The sequence below is a fragment of the Rosa rugosa genome, chromosome 2, assembly GCF_958449725.1.
Source record: "Rosa rugosa chromosome 2, drRosRugo1.1, whole genome shotgun sequence".
Taxonomy (NCBI): domain Eukaryota; kingdom Viridiplantae; phylum Streptophyta; class Magnoliopsida; order Rosales; family Rosaceae; genus Rosa; species Rosa rugosa.
This window is the reverse complement of record NC_084821.1, coordinates 65,323,615-65,339,038: the sequence shown is the minus strand read 5'-3', so window position 1 is coordinate 65,339,038 and position 15,424 is coordinate 65,323,615. Positions and strand designations below refer to the sequence as shown.

The 15,424-nt window shown below is 41.2% G+C and overlaps 1 protein-coding gene across 1 annotated transcript; it reads left to right on the top strand.

The window, feature by feature from the left end:
* Window positions 1-12,125: 12,125 nt before the first annotated feature.
* On the top strand, window positions 12,126-15,061 carry LOC133733115 (protein NRT1/ PTR FAMILY 4.6-like). Its single transcript, XM_062160720.1, has 5 exons — window positions 12,126-12,250; window positions 12,347-12,446; window positions 12,531-12,748; window positions 12,878-13,321; window positions 13,743-15,061. Exons 1-5 carry the CDS (start codon window positions 12,242-12,244, stop codon window positions 14,742-14,744), a joined length of 1,773 nt encoding a protein of 590 aa, XP_062016704.1. The 5' UTR covers window positions 12,126-12,241; the 3' UTR covers window positions 14,745-15,061.
* Window positions 15,062-15,424: the final 363 nt, after the last annotated feature.

Below are 15,424 nucleotides of genomic sequence, written 5' to 3'. Positions count from 1 at the left end.
TTAAAATAATTTCCACATATTCACCATTGGGCATATAAAATAACTTTCACATCACATTATCAACATTTCATTATTCAACAATTAAATGTGAGATTAATATCTTGAATAATATCCAAATCCATTCTCAATCATTTCATCACACCAATCACACGTCAACCAATATATATATTCCACGTAAATATATATATACGTAATCATCCGCTCAGGGATGACCACTAATACCAACTATAGTTCAAGCATAAAAACCGTGAAATTCATTTGTATAATAAAATCATTTTACTTACCTATGGACCGTAGTTGATCAAGTCCATATGATTTAAAACAAATATTTATTCCATAAATATTTTCACACAATTATGACAAAAATAAAGTAATTAAATTTATTCAGTTCGTAATATGAACCACGTGAGGTTTACTCACCTCTAATCCAGCTGCGTCTTCTTAACAGCTAAAACAACAATTTTCCCGAATTGTCCGCCAAATCAATCCGTCGATAACCTGGAGCTAAGTCTGGTTTGGCCTAGATCGTCCTAGATCAAGCTTTGAAGTTCGATTAATCCGGAGCGTCTGATCTGATTCCAGATTGAATCAGAGCCGTCGAAAAAGTCAAACCTTGATCAAGCGCTCTACACCCAAAATCGTCATGCAAGGCTTATATGGGGATGATCAGGAGGAGGAGGAGATCACGAAAATGGGGAGGATCGGCCCGTGCAACGCCGGCACGGCCAAGATCCGGTCGGGTCGAATGCTAGGCTCTGGGGGGCTTCGATCCACGTCTGGGGGCAGCGTCGATGCAAGGCGATGGCACCAGGAGACTGGACGGCTCACGGCGAAGCCAGGGATGGCCGGGTCGTGGCCGGAGAACGCCGGAGGAGGGAGATGGGTCCGGGTCGGGTCAGTCGGGTCGGCTGCGTAGGGAGGAGAGAGAACGGAGAGTTTCAGGGACCAAAATGCAATTTTGAGAAACTTTCGTCCTTCCGAAATAAATCAGATTTTCCACCTATTTATAGAAAAATCCCAATTTTTAAATATTCATAACTTATTCATACGAACTCCGAATATTGCGTTCCACATATGCACGCGATCGTATCGACGAGCTCTACAACTTTCATGAAGGAAGTTTTCCCAAATTTTGAACGCATAAAAAGTCAACTTTGTTGACCCCCTAAAAAACGTTCGTTTTCGAAAATAAAATCGTTCGAACTAATTCCACAACTTCTCCAAGCTTCGTACTCGCTCCTACTATCGTGAAATCATTTCTAAAAATCCATGTAATTTAATTTGGATTTTCGGGGTATTACAGTCTACCCTCCTTAAAGGAATTTCGTCCCGAAATTTAATCGTGAGTCCATTTCTCCCGATTAAAGTTTTCAGAACACTAACCAAGCATCAACTTGATCACCACAATTCTTACTTCAACTACCACGCTTGACTATACTATCTCCAACTTTACCAATACTGTAGAAATCTACAGATACCATACCGTAGAAATATACAAAGCTACGGTTCTACGTATAAAAATACGTCCGTATACTGAGCGTATACAAGATCCAAAAATAAATGTAAGAGGCAAGGGTCGAACTCCCGACCTCGAACACAAAAGTTTTGCTCCCAACCACTGAAGCAAGAGCTGCTTCCAATAATATATGCTCACGTGTTATATTTATTATGTCATAAGCGACATAAATAAAATAAAATGGGTGGCAAGGTTCGAAACCTTAACCTGCTGCACAAAGGCTTTGCCCCCCAACCACTGGAGCACAAGCTGCTCTCGATGATAACTATACCATTCCTTTTATTTAAACCAAGCTGTTTCAAATTGTTTCAACAATCCGGCCCAAAACACCCAAAACTGTTGCAGAAATCCGGCCCATGAATTTCACCCAAAACTATTTCAGAAGTTCAGCCCATTGGGCCTCCACCCACAACTACAGTGAGGGCCTTGATCCAAGACAAGCCCACGTACGGCCCACCTGCCACGGCTTATCCCTTCCGTGATTTAAGGCAATCAGAATCACTTTCGGCTAAATCTGTCTGCCACAGCGCCTCGAAATTCGGCATGTCCCCTTACACGCTCAACACGCGCCAACAGCTTTTCCGGGTTTCGGGGCGACTTTAATCCAACGCGTGGATTCAAATTCTGAGATCGTTCATCCAACGGTGGAGATCTGCTCACCTTGTTCTATAAATAGGTGCATTCTGGAGACGCGACTGTTCACTCCAAAGGAAAAGAAATTTTCTTCCGAGCTCAAGCCTTTCTCTCTCAACTCTTCAGCCTTTCTCTTCTCAAATCCCCAGTTTTTCACTCTCAGATCTTCAATCTTTCTTTCTCAGATCTTTTCTTCCATTTGAAGATTCGATCTCATCTTTCCTCTGAGAATCTCAGATCTCCAATCACCAGTTCAACAACTCCAATCCTTCTAACAAAATCTCCCTCAAACACTAAACCATGTATTCCTCGATTTTCACATCCTCTCACTCCATGACCCAAGAGCCACGAACTCTGCAACTAATGGAGCTCCAAACCCCGCAACAAATGGAACTACAACAACAGCAACCAACAGAGGAGGGAGGAAACACCCAAGCAGCCGGAAGTAGTGCCAACATGGATTTCTGGCGAAGCCGTACCAGGTGGATTCCTACTCCAGAACAAATAAGAATCCTCAAGGATCTTTACTACGTCAAGGGATTTAAGCGTCCAACTACAGAGCACATTCACGAGATCTGCCTCCAGCTGAACCAGTATGGACATGTTGAGGGTAAGAACATTTACTTTTGGTTCCAGAACGTCAGGGCTCGAGAGAAGCAGATGAATAGGTGTAATCAGGCTGCTCCAGTGCCCATGGGAACTAGTTCTCTTGGTACTGGTGGATCCATTGATCTCAATTTTGGGTCCACTGGTTCTACTGGTGCTGGTGGATCCATCGACATCAATTTTGGGCCAGCTGGTGGATCCATTGACATCAATTTTGGGTCCACTAGTTCTACTGATGATGGTAGATCCATTGATCTCAACTTTGGTTCCACCTATTCTACTGGTAATGAAGGATTTCTTGATTTAAATTTTGTTTCATATTCTTCCTCACACTTCAACACTAATACCAGTACAACTCTTTTGGCACAACAGGAGGACAAACATCCCTGCAACAACGAGGAGGAGATCACCAGGAGGTTCAAACTCTTCCTTTGTTCCCCGTGCATGGCGAGGACGTCTTTGGTAACCTGAAGGCTACTTCCGAGGAAGGTAGCGCTTTTGGTTACTATTCTGGTGGCTCAGGCGGTTACCACAGTGGCTCAAACGTTTCTCTTGAGCTCAGCCTCAACCCATCCGGAGCTGCTGACTAGGCTTAGCATAGCATAGTCCTTGTTTTCCTTTTTTTTTTGTAATATAAAATCAATAAGATGGTGTGCATGTTTTCTTTTCTTTTTGTTTAACCATCAACAACACCAAGGATCGAACCTTGGTCACCCAATACTATTTTCAAAACCATAAACAACTCTACTGCACACATCTTTCATAATTGGCATCCCCCTATGAGGAGCTTAGAGTATTAACTCTATTGCCCCAGCACTAATTAAAGTGGTAAAAGACTCATCCTAAAATTAATAAGATTGAATGTATGTTGATACTTTTCCAAAATCACAACAAACACTCGAAATAATTTCGAACACAACAAGATAGTATTGCACACACAAACAAATTTGTAAAAGACTTCGCTGTTAAATAACGAAAGATGCATCATGCAACATACCACATAGAACAACACTTTACAAAAAGAATTCACACGCAAAAGTCTACTATAGACATCAAGCACAGCCTGTCACAACACACCAAGAGATTAGGTCCTCTAGTATCACACTTCGCCTTAGTAAGAAAAGTCTTAAGGCTGATAAGGCATCTCTATTCCCTACACCTTGCTAAAGTTAGCATCCATTCGTCTCCTAAACCCATAGTCTTGAGAACTCTATCTCATAACCTCTCACACTCCTATCATCTTTGAGTTGTGAGATCAATTCTCTTTCCAACTACTTCTAAATCCTCAACATTTTTCACCATTTCAACCTAAGAATAGAATTCATCGCATCAACCACTAGTGGAACAGACAGCTCAACCTCGGATGCCTACACCTCATCCACAACTGTCTCCATAGAAAGATCCTGTTCCTACATCAGACTAGACCTCTACCTAAGGGTCTACCTCAATCCTTAGTTATGCTTCCCAATTTGTCCATTACTTCGGAAGCATAGCAAAAATTGTTTAAAACTTGTATAACACTCAAACATAGCATCAGTCAATACAAGTACCTAATAACCAATATACTAACACACCAAGGGTATTTCATAACTCCTAATACGACCAAACGTCCTAGATGACTTCTAACACTCTCACATACCAATGACTTGATCAATACTGAAGAGCACACGATGGGGATCCGCTGCAGACGGGCCATCACTCGGAAAGTATTGACAAATCATTAAGTATGCACCTCACGCTCTGATACCAATCTGTCACACCCCGAATTCTGAATTTAAGTAATTCATATTCGAAGCATGAACCTCAAATACCCTGTTTATAATCTCAGAATTTTTTTCTCAAAATCAACAGCACATTACACCTCTCGATAATTACATAAACCAAATCCTCAAGCTACTTATTACAGTACACTCTCACCAAAACAAATTATAAAGCTCAAGAGAGCACAATTCTCCTCACAAAACAAATGCTATAAATCTAATACTAATACTCTAAACCGCACGATCACTGCCCTGATTCTCCTGACCTGTAAGACTACCCGCTACACATTTTGAATAGTGTACCGGGAGTTGCAACAACACAAAACCCGGTGAGCTTTTGACAGCCCGTATGAGTAAACAAGAAAGAACTGTTGATTTATTCAATTATATTTATTATAACTCAAGTAAACAATCGACGCACTCACAATGTAATTCCAAAAATCAAAGAAACATATATAAGCATATTTATTCTCGATACTTCTTTTAAAACTCAGCATTTGACTGATCACCACCAACAAATACTGCAACATTAATATGTGAAATAACATTAAAGCAAAGCATGCTTGATTCTCTTTCCACTAACACCTTCACATATTAACAATATATCACAAATAGATATTTGATCAAAATAATATAAGTACACTTTTCTTTTTAGTGAATTTTCAGATTAACTGGTAACAATTCATAATTACAAGTGCTAGGGTCCAACGTACTATACCCAAAGCACAAGTAAGCCAGGTTGACTGGTAACAAATCACAAATCCACGTACTAGGGTCCAACGTACTATACCCAAAGTACGGGAAAGCCGCAGCATACTAGGGTCCAACGTACTATACCCAAGTATGTATACTCAAAGTAAGCAACCTTCCTAAGAGTATAATAGTGCACTATCTGTAGGGACTAGGGCCCAAGGCTAACTTCCACATAACACCAAAACACATTTACCAGTAATTCACTTAAGCACGGGGTAGTAGATAACACCCGACTTCACAATTGTACTTCTCAGACATAATCAAAATCACCAAAATACAATCTTTATGATTTATAGATCGTATATATGTATATGTACACCCACATAAAGAGACATATTATTTCAAGACAAATCTTTATTTCTTAAAATAATTTCCACATATTCACCATTGGGCATATAAAATAACTTTCACATCACATTATCAACATTTCATTATTCAACAATTAAATGTGAGATTAATATCTTGAATAATATCCAAATCCATTCTCAATCATTTCATCACACCAATCACACGTCAACCAATATATATATTCCACGTAAATATATATATACGTAATCATCCGCTCAGGGATGACCACTAATACCAACTATAGTTCAAGCATAAAAACCGTGAAATTCATTTGTATAATAAAATCATTTTACTTACCTATGGACCGTAGTTGATCAAGTCCATATGATTTAAAACAAATATTTATTCCATAAATATTTTCACACAATTATGACAAAAATAAAGTAATTAAATTTATTCAGTTCGTAATATGAACCACGTGAGGTTTACTCACCTCTAATCCAGCTGCGTCTTCTTAACAGCTAAAACAACAATTTTCCCGAATTGTCCGCCAAATCAATCCGTCGATAACCTGGAGCTAAGTCTGGTTTGGCCTAGATCGTCCTAGATCAAGCTTTGAAGTTCGATTAATCCGGAGCGTCTGATCTGATTCCAGATTGAATCAGAGCCGTCGAAAAAGTCAAACCTTGATCAAGCGCTCTACACCCAAAATCGTCATGCAAGGCTTATATGGGGATGATCAGGAGGAGGAGGAGATCACGAAAATGGGGAGGATCGGCCCGTGCAACGCCGGCACGGCCAAGATCCGGTCGGGTCGAATGCTAGGCTCTGGGGGGCTTCGATCCACGTCTGGGGGCAGCGTCGATGCAAGGCGATGGCACCAGGAGACTGGACGGCTCACGGCGAAGCCAGGGATGGCCGGGTCGTGGCCGGAGAACGCCGGAGGAGGGAGATGGGTCCGGGTCGGGTCAGTCGGGTCGGCTGCGTAGGGAGGAGAGAGAACGGAGAGTTTCAGGGACCAAAATGCAATTTTGAGAAACTTTCGTCCTTCCGAAATAAATCAGATTTTCCACCTATTTATAGAAAAATCCCAATTTTTAAATATTCATAACTTATTCATACGAACTCCGAATATTGCGTTCCACATATGCACGCGATCGTATCGACGAGCTCTACAACTTTCATGAAGGAAGTTTTCCCAAATTTTGAACGCATAAAAAGTCAACTTTGTTGACCCCCTAAAAAACGTTCGTTTTCGAAAATAAAATCGTTCGAACTAATTCCACAACTTCTCCAAGCTTCGTACTCGCTCCTACTATCGTGAAATCATTTCTAAAAATCCATGTAATTTAATTTGGATTTTCGGGGTATTACACTGGATCCTAGGATAAAGACGTTGCTGGTGGCAAAATTTGGTAGCAATAGGAGGTTCGGAAGGTGGTGAACCGGTGCAGGGATAAACTATGAACACTGAAATAGGAAACCTTGCAGAGATTAGATGGTGAAAAACTAAAAAATTTGGTAATCCTATCACAAAAGACCTTTACCAAGTAATTACAACTTCTTTAATTCACTATGATTAGGTACAATAATAACTGGAGCTAGCTTCCCCATTTCATGAGTTTACACTTATGGATAGCAAACAAATGACTGAGTATATCTAGAATTAATTATACTTTCCATAATTCATATATAGAGTGCGTTGTCATATTGCACTTCATTGTTCAAACAATCTCGGTTCTAATTAATGTAACGAAAACAACATTTTACCTTTCATATATTTGTAAAGGCGTGAGAGATAAAAAAGATATTTTTTTAAAAAAAAATTCTTATTTTTGAGAACGCGCCTGCACGCGCTTGAGAGTAGAAACTAGGTTTTCTTCCTGTCCGGCGGTGTGACCTTCTGCCGTCGTCGGACGGGCCATTGTCGTCTCCGTTGTGAGGCTGGTGCAAGGCCAGATTCCTCTATCGACCTTCTCGTTCCGGTTGAGGAGTTTGCGGTGGATGTCTGGGAGGTGAGGGAGGGGGAGTTCACGACGGTTGGCTGCAATTGGTTTGCTCCTTGATGGCCCGTTCGGCGGTTTGTATTGTAGGTTCAGAGGCGGCTGAGCAGTGACGCTTTGGGGGCGGCGCGGCCTGGGTATGATCGGATTGGCCAGATCTGGTTTGGATCAGACAATTCTGATCTAGGATCGGTGTTCTCCATGACACCTCTCTTTGGCTTGATGAAGCTTGTGCTTCTCCATGGTTTGAATGCGATCTGTGTTGCCATTTCTCCAGAGTGCGACGACTATGGCGGGTCGACGAAGGCGGTGCGGCGGAGAGGGCGAAGCGGCGTGGCGAAGGGTTTGGTGACGGGTGCAATGGTGGGGCTGGGCCAAGCGTGGCTAGCAATTGGTGGGCCTCCTCTCTCCTGGTTTACTGCTTGGGTTTGGGCCCTTTTGTTGGGTCTGGCCTGGGCTAGCTGTTTTATTTATGTTTATTGTTTTATTTACATTAGTTGCTTCTTTCTGTCGCGTCTTTGGCGTGTAATAAGTCCATGCATAGTTCTGGTATGGCTAGTTGGGCTGAATGTCTGTGTGTGCACTCTAAGTGCCTTATCTGGCCTAGTGAGGCGGCGTTCCATTGTTAAATGGTCGCATCCTCCTAGTGGCAGGATGAAACTGAGTGTCGTCGGATCTCTTCGCCGGCGACAACATAGTGGGAAAGCTGCGTTTGTGGTAATTATGCTTCGTTGTAATCGAGTTATCTTTCCGGTATATCACCGCTATGTCAAAGAAAATGGAGTAGCCAATAGTGCACTCTTTGCTAATTGGTGCTTATTTGAATACATGTATTTTGTAGAGACTCCAGATATCATTTCAGGACGTACTCTATATGCTTATTGTAATCAGGGGTTTAGGCTCAATGTCTGTAATACCCCGAAAAAAATCTAAATTAAATTCCGTGGATTTTTAGAATTGATTTCACGATAGTGGGAGCGAGTACGAGGCTTGGAGAAGTTGTGGAATTAGTTCGAACGATTAATTTTCGAAAACGAACGTTATTTAGGGGCTCGCGAAAGTTGACTTTTTATACGTTCAAAATGTGGGAAAACTTCCTTCATGAAAGTTGTAGAGCTCGTCGATACGATCGCGGGCATATGCGGAACGCAAAAATCGGAGTTCGTATGAATTAGTTATGATTTTTTGAAAAAGTTTCCAATTTAGTATAAAGCTTCCATTTTCGGAAATTTCCGAAAATAGTTTCAGAATTTACAAAAATAGAAAAAAGCTGCTGCAGCCCTCGTCCCCGCCGGAAATCGCCTCCGATTTTCGTTTGGCCATATCTTCCTCCTCCGGCCACCGATCCTCACCAAACTTCTTCCATTGGCTTCGTATGGTCCTTGCGCACCTGTCTGTGGCAGCCTTGCACGGCGGCACGGCCCCTAGCGGCGGCGGCGGCCCGGTTTCGATTTAAGCTCGATTTTGGTCAACGCCGGTTTTCTCCTAGCTCCGGCCACTAAAACTTCCGATCCTTGGCTCCATGAACTCCCCTCAACCTGCTGATCATCATACTAGGAGGATTGCACCTAGAGTGACCGGTTTCACGTTCGTCGGAGCTCGGTAAGTTTTCAATCCGAAACGAAAATCTTTCGATCGGTATATCTCGAGCTGTAGTGCATCGTTTTGATTGATTCTTGAACCAGTGAGTTCTCCTTGATGTTCTTAACAACTCTCTAGAAGGGATCGAAGCCTGAAATTGAAGTTTTGACGTCGAAATCAAGCCTTACCGGATTCTGCAAATTTCACCGGATTCTGCAAATTTTCCGGCCACCTCGACTGTTTTAGGTAATTTCAACCACTTCTGGTCATTTTCAGCTTACATGATAGTTATGAAAGTTGTTAAGCATGATGAGAGGAAGAGGAGCAGCCCGGCCCCGACACCATTGGCGGTGGTCGGCGGCGGCTCTGCCCTAACTCCGGCGTCCCTTTTCCGGCCACCTCCGGGGGTCAAAAATATAGTTTCTGTGCATTTTTAGATTCTATATTTCAATACGATCATTTCGATATATTATACGCAATTTTTGGATATCGTATGATTAAGTTATGAATTTTTAAGTTTCGATCGATTTCGATCGTTAGATTTGTGATCTGTGAAGTTAGGACCGTCAGATGGACTTGTAGTTTTGATATGATGATCTTATGACTGTCCCAGTGACTTTGTGTGGTCATGGGCGAAGATCCGACCGTTGGATCTTCGTATAAATGCAAAACAGTGATTAGCGAGGCGATTCGTGAGAATCCGTCCGTCGGATTTTCGTATAAATTTGTGGAGATGTTTGTAAGGACGATTCAGGAAGATCCAACCGTTGGATCTTCGTGATAATTTTGGAGGATGATCCTGAGGGCGATCCGTGAGGATCCGACCGTTGGATCATCGTATAATTTCGATCCGACCGTTGGATCATCATTAATTTAGAATCCGACCGTTGGATTGTTGTATTTGTGTGGTTTTTGAATAAATTGCTAAGTTAAGATCGTGTTGGATTAGGTGATTGACGGATCGATTTGGCGGACAATTTGTGAAATTGTTGTTGAGCTGTTAAGAAGATGCAGCTGGATTAGAGGTGAGTAAAATCGCACATGGTTCCTTCATGAACCGAAATTTAGTGATTTATATTGAATTATAAAGGTGTGGAAAATTGTTTTAAGAAAATAAAGATTTGTTTTGAAATAATATGAACTTGATCGACTACGGTTCATAAGGCTACTACTCACAGGTAAGGAAAATGAATTTAAGTATAAAAATGAATTTCTTGTTTTTATTGCATGTGAACTATAGATGGTATTAGTAGTCACTCTTGTGTAGGTGATTACGTATATATATATATATATATATATATATATTTACGTGAAATATATATTGAAAGTTATGACATTGTGTGATGTATTGAGTTGTTCGTGATAAAGAGTAGTTGAGTAAAGTGCGATAGTTGAAATGTGTAGACAAATTATATGTTAGTGTCAAGTGTTCTCATCGTGTGTCGATGATGGTGCCAAGTATTCTCATCGTGTGTCGATGATTGTGGCAAGTGTTCTCATCGTGTGTCGATGAAAGTGCCCAGTATTTTCATCGTGTGTCGATGATTGTGGCAAGTGTTCTCATCGTGTGTCGATGAAAGTGCCAAGTATTTTCATCGTGTGTCGATGATTGTGGCAAGTGTTTTCATCGTGCGTCGATGATAGTGGCAGGTGTCTTCATCGTGTGTCGATGATTATGACACGTATTATCGTAAGATTGAACCTTGGCCAAGGTGACAGGTTACGATTCAGTTAGAGCTCTAGTCTGTCTGCCATCATACTGTTTGAGGGATAACCTCAAGTTTTTATGTGTCTTTGAGTATGACATGCTGCGTGGAGGGGTTTTTATAACTATCATATACCCTTGAGTATATATTGGAAAGGGAAAGTTTAGTTGTTTGGATGGTCATGGTGAGATGTGAGTTGATTGATGTTTGAAGTGACGTTGTGCACTTCAATTTTTATACTAAGAATCACTTAAATTGATTTGTTCTTTAAAGTCGTGCAATTCCTTGTTTACTCATACGGGCTGTCAAAAGCTTACCGGGTTTGTGTTGTTGCAATCCCGGTACACTATTCAAATTGTGTAGCGGGTAATCCTACAGGTCAAGAGAATCAGGACGGAGATCGAGCTGCGTAGAGTAGCTGCAATTGTGTCAATCTGAATTGCTTTGTGAGCCGGTGAGGTGTGTTATGCTCATTTAGAGCTTTACAATATTTCTTGTGAGAGTGAATTGTAATAATTAACTCGAAGTTTACAGATTTGGAAATTTTGTGTAAGTGGTGGAGTTGTTTCTGAGAAAAGAATTCAGAACGTTTATTTGTCTAAGTTGTTTAATTCATGTTTCGGATTTTGAATTTATCATTCAAAATTCGGGGCGTGACAATGTCCCCCCTCCCCCCCCCCCCCCCAATTGTATTCGGCAGTTTCATTAATAGAGGCTTGAGGCCAGCAGCACCAACCCTTCTTTCAAAAAAATATTTGTCAAGGCGTCTTCAACTTCTTTTTATGTATAAACACACAAAATTGTGAATTCATATATTTGTTGAAAGTGATCACGGATCACATCGCGAATTTTGTAATTGGGCTAAAATGTTACTTTTTGATACTCTCAATATCGAGTATGAAAAATTAAAACTTTTTTAAGAAGTAGGTGCACCGTGAAGCGCACTGGAGGCTACAAGATGTAAATCAACCCATTAACATCTATTCACCTAAGAACAAAGCTAGACTTGACTTAGTAACTCGTATAACAAATACGATGACATACACAATTTGTTTGCTAAGCATCGATAGCCAATACGGTCTTCTTTCTATTCTTAGTAAAGGTTAAAGGGGTAGCTCTCACTCTGCCGTCGTCGTACATGTTTCCTCTTGTCCAATCTTTGACAATGTCATTCGAATGATCGAATCTCTCCCACTTCAAGTCGGCAACGTGATAGCAAAACATGCACCAGCATTCCAACAAAACTCAAGGGCATTCTGGTCATGACAAATAATGGTCCCTCGTCATCAACTTCCATAGTTCCCACAAGGCCACAACCATCCCTGCATTATTAATGTCTTATATATACAAACCTCAGTTTCATTTAGCCTCTCAGTTTCATTCATCGTTGTAGCTATGGAGATGGTAGGTTTAACTAAAATGGTCTGATTTCTTTCTATGTTTTGTTTTCTATTTCGATTTTACTAGTGAATAATATATCTCTGCGCGCTACCATCTCAGGAGAAGAAGGTTGAGTTTGTTGAAGGAAAGGTGGATTGGAAGGGAAGGACAGCTGTGAAACATAAACATGGAGGAATGAGAACTGCTTTTCTCATACTTGGTAAATTAGTAAACTCGTAAAGATTGTATTTAGCATGGCCGGCATAGCTAATTATTATTCAATAACAATACGTTTGTATTGCAGCTACATTTGGTTTTGAGAACATGGCGACTTTGGCTTTGGCGGTGAACTTGGTTACATACTTCAATGGGGTGATGCATTTTGAAATATCTGATGCCGCTAACCAGCTTACTAACTTCGCCGGCACTGGTTATATTCTCTCCATTCTCATGGCCATCCTTGCAGACACCTTCTTCGGCAGATTCAAAACCCTTCTGATTTCAGCTTGCTTCGAGTTCGTGGTAAGCAAAAAATACTCAAATTTCACTCCATAATGTCCGTGTTTCATTCAATCAAATTTGGATCTGTTCCTTGACATAATTTATTTCTAACAAGTAAGATACTGACATGAGTACTGAAACATTGTTCAGGGGCTAGGATTACTAACTGTGCAAGCTCACTATCCAAGTCTCCTGCCACCAGTCTGTAATGTGTTTGATCCAACTTCTTCTTGCGAGAAAGTTACTGGGGGCAATGCTGCTTTGCTTTTCATTGCTCTCTACATGTTGGCAGCCGGAGCTGCAGGAGTCAAAGCTACATTGCCATCACATGGTGCTGATCAATTCGAAGAAAAAGATCCAAAAGAGGCGAGGCAGATGTCGAGCTTCTTCAACCTGCTCTTACTAGCCGTATGTCTGGGTGGTGTGGTCAGCCTAACACTAATTGTGTGGAGCCAAGACAATAAAGGATGGGATTGGGGATTTGGGATTTCTACAATCGCCATGTTCTTGGGTGTCGTCGTCTTCTTTTCAGGATTGCCTATGTACCGAATACAAGCTATTCGAGGAACTAGTGCAATAATCGAAATTATACAGGTTTGTTTCCGTATTACATACAATAATTTTTCTATTATGTGATAAGAGAGATCAACACATAATTATACATAAATAATGTATCGAACGTATAGACTCTTCTCACAAGTCACAACGATACAATCACGTGAGGGATGCATGATGTGTTCAGATGGAAGCATATGCGACCGCCTTTATGGCTTTATCCTAGATAAAATATGATATCTATATTTTTTTCTAATAAGTTTAGTTTGGCTCAGGTATACACAATCTTTTTTCTTTTCTTTTTCTATTGGTTTTTAGTTAGAGCCTAGAGGGAATCTAAGAGGAAGAAGACGGCTCCATGAAGATATATGCTTAATGAATACTTCCATCTATACTCTGTTTCTTCAGAAAACTTACTTACATCACAAGTAATTAACTTCTTCTCCAAGTCCTTTTTCAGGTGTATGTTGCAGCGGTCCGCAACAGAAATCTCACCCTTCCTGAGAACCCTTCAGATCTCTATGAGATCGAGGCAGACAAGGAAGCTTCACTTGAAGAAGAATTCCTACCTCACAGACCCATTTTCGGCTTCTTGGACAAGGCAGCAATTAAACGAGGGCAAAATAATAATGCCGAATCTCTAAACTCTTGGAACCTTTGCAGAGTCACCCAAGTAGAAAATGCAAAGATAATACTAGGAATGGTGCCCATATTCCTATGCACAATCATAATGACTCTTTGCTTGGCTCAGCTCCAAACCTTTTCAATCCAACAAGGCCTCACCATGGACACAAGCATCACCAAAAACTTCAAAATCCCACCAGCCTCACTCCCCATCATCCCAATCATGTTCCTCGTGATCATAATCCCCGTCTACGACAGAATCTTTGTCCCCCTGGCCAGCAAATTCTCCGGCATTCCCTCCGGAATCACCCATCTACAGCGCATAGGCGTCGGCCTAGTCCTCTCCTGTATCTCCATGGGAGTGGCTGGAATCATGGAAGTCAAGAGAAAAGACGTGGCGAGAGACCACAACATGCTGGATGCAATCCCAGTGCTGCAGCCACTGCCCATCAGTACATTCTGGCTGTCATTCCAGTACTTCATTTTCGGAATTGCTGACATGTTCACCTACGTCGGTCTTCTCGAGTTTTTCTACTCCGAGGCACCAAAAGGGCTCAAGTCGATCTCGACTTGCTTCCTATGGAGCTCAATGGCACTTGGGTACTTCTTCAGCACAGTGTTGGTTAATATTGTGAATGCTGCAACACATGGGAGCAATGGGGGTTGGTTGGCTGGGAACAACATCAACAGGAACCACTTGAACCTTTTCTATTGGTTGCTTTCAGGGATGAGCTTCTTGAACTTCTTCATCTATCTGTTTGTTTCAAGGAGGTACAAGTATAGGCCAGGGAGTCCCATGCTGGCCTCAAAAGAGGACAAGGAGGAGGATGAGCTCTAAGAGCTTAGGCTAAAAGAAAGAGGAATTTTATATTGTATGTGGTTTGGTATGTAATGGGTGCAAAACTAGATTTTATTCTATGTATGTATAAGTTTGTTTCCTTTCAGGCTTTCAGCTAGTAATTGTAACTAATTACATTTGTTGTGTTCATCATGAGAAAGTTTCAGTTCAGAACTTCTAATGCATAAGCATATGGCATAAGTATTTCTATAGCATAAGAAGGAGCATCTACATCAAAGGTGTTGAATATGATTTTCATTGATCTGTATGTTTACAATTGTACAATTATATAGCTAAGATCTGCTCTACTATTACAAGACGGTACCAATAGAATTCAATACTATAAATACAAATATTCAAAACTAATCTATAGTTACACAATCAGTTTTGATTGTGGAGATGAAATCAATGTAGGAGAGTGATTTTCTCTAACACCCCCCTTCAAACTGGGCGGCTCGGGACGCACAAGTTTGGTACATAGGAGATTATGGCGCTACTTGTGAAGTGGTTTAGTAAGAAGATCAGCTGGTTGATCGACGGAAGGGACAAAATGAACCTGATGACTCCCAAGTGCTACCTTTTCACGAACAAAGTGATAATCTAACTCGATGTGCTTGGTGCGAGCGTGGAAGACCAGATTAGAAGCCATGTATGTGGCACTTAGGTTATCACAGTAAAGC

Excerpts from the sequence above, each read along its gene's own strand:
- LOC133733115 (XM_062160720.1), top strand. Across the intron at positions 12,447-12,530 it reads AACTGCTTTTCTCATACTTG|CTACATTTGGTTTTGAGAAC; the intron begins GTAAATTAGTAA and ends TTTGTATTGCAG. Across the intron at positions 12,749-12,877 it reads CAGCTTGCTTCGAGTTCGTG|GGGCTAGGATTACTAACTGT; the intron begins GTAAGCAAAAAA and ends AACATTGTTCAG.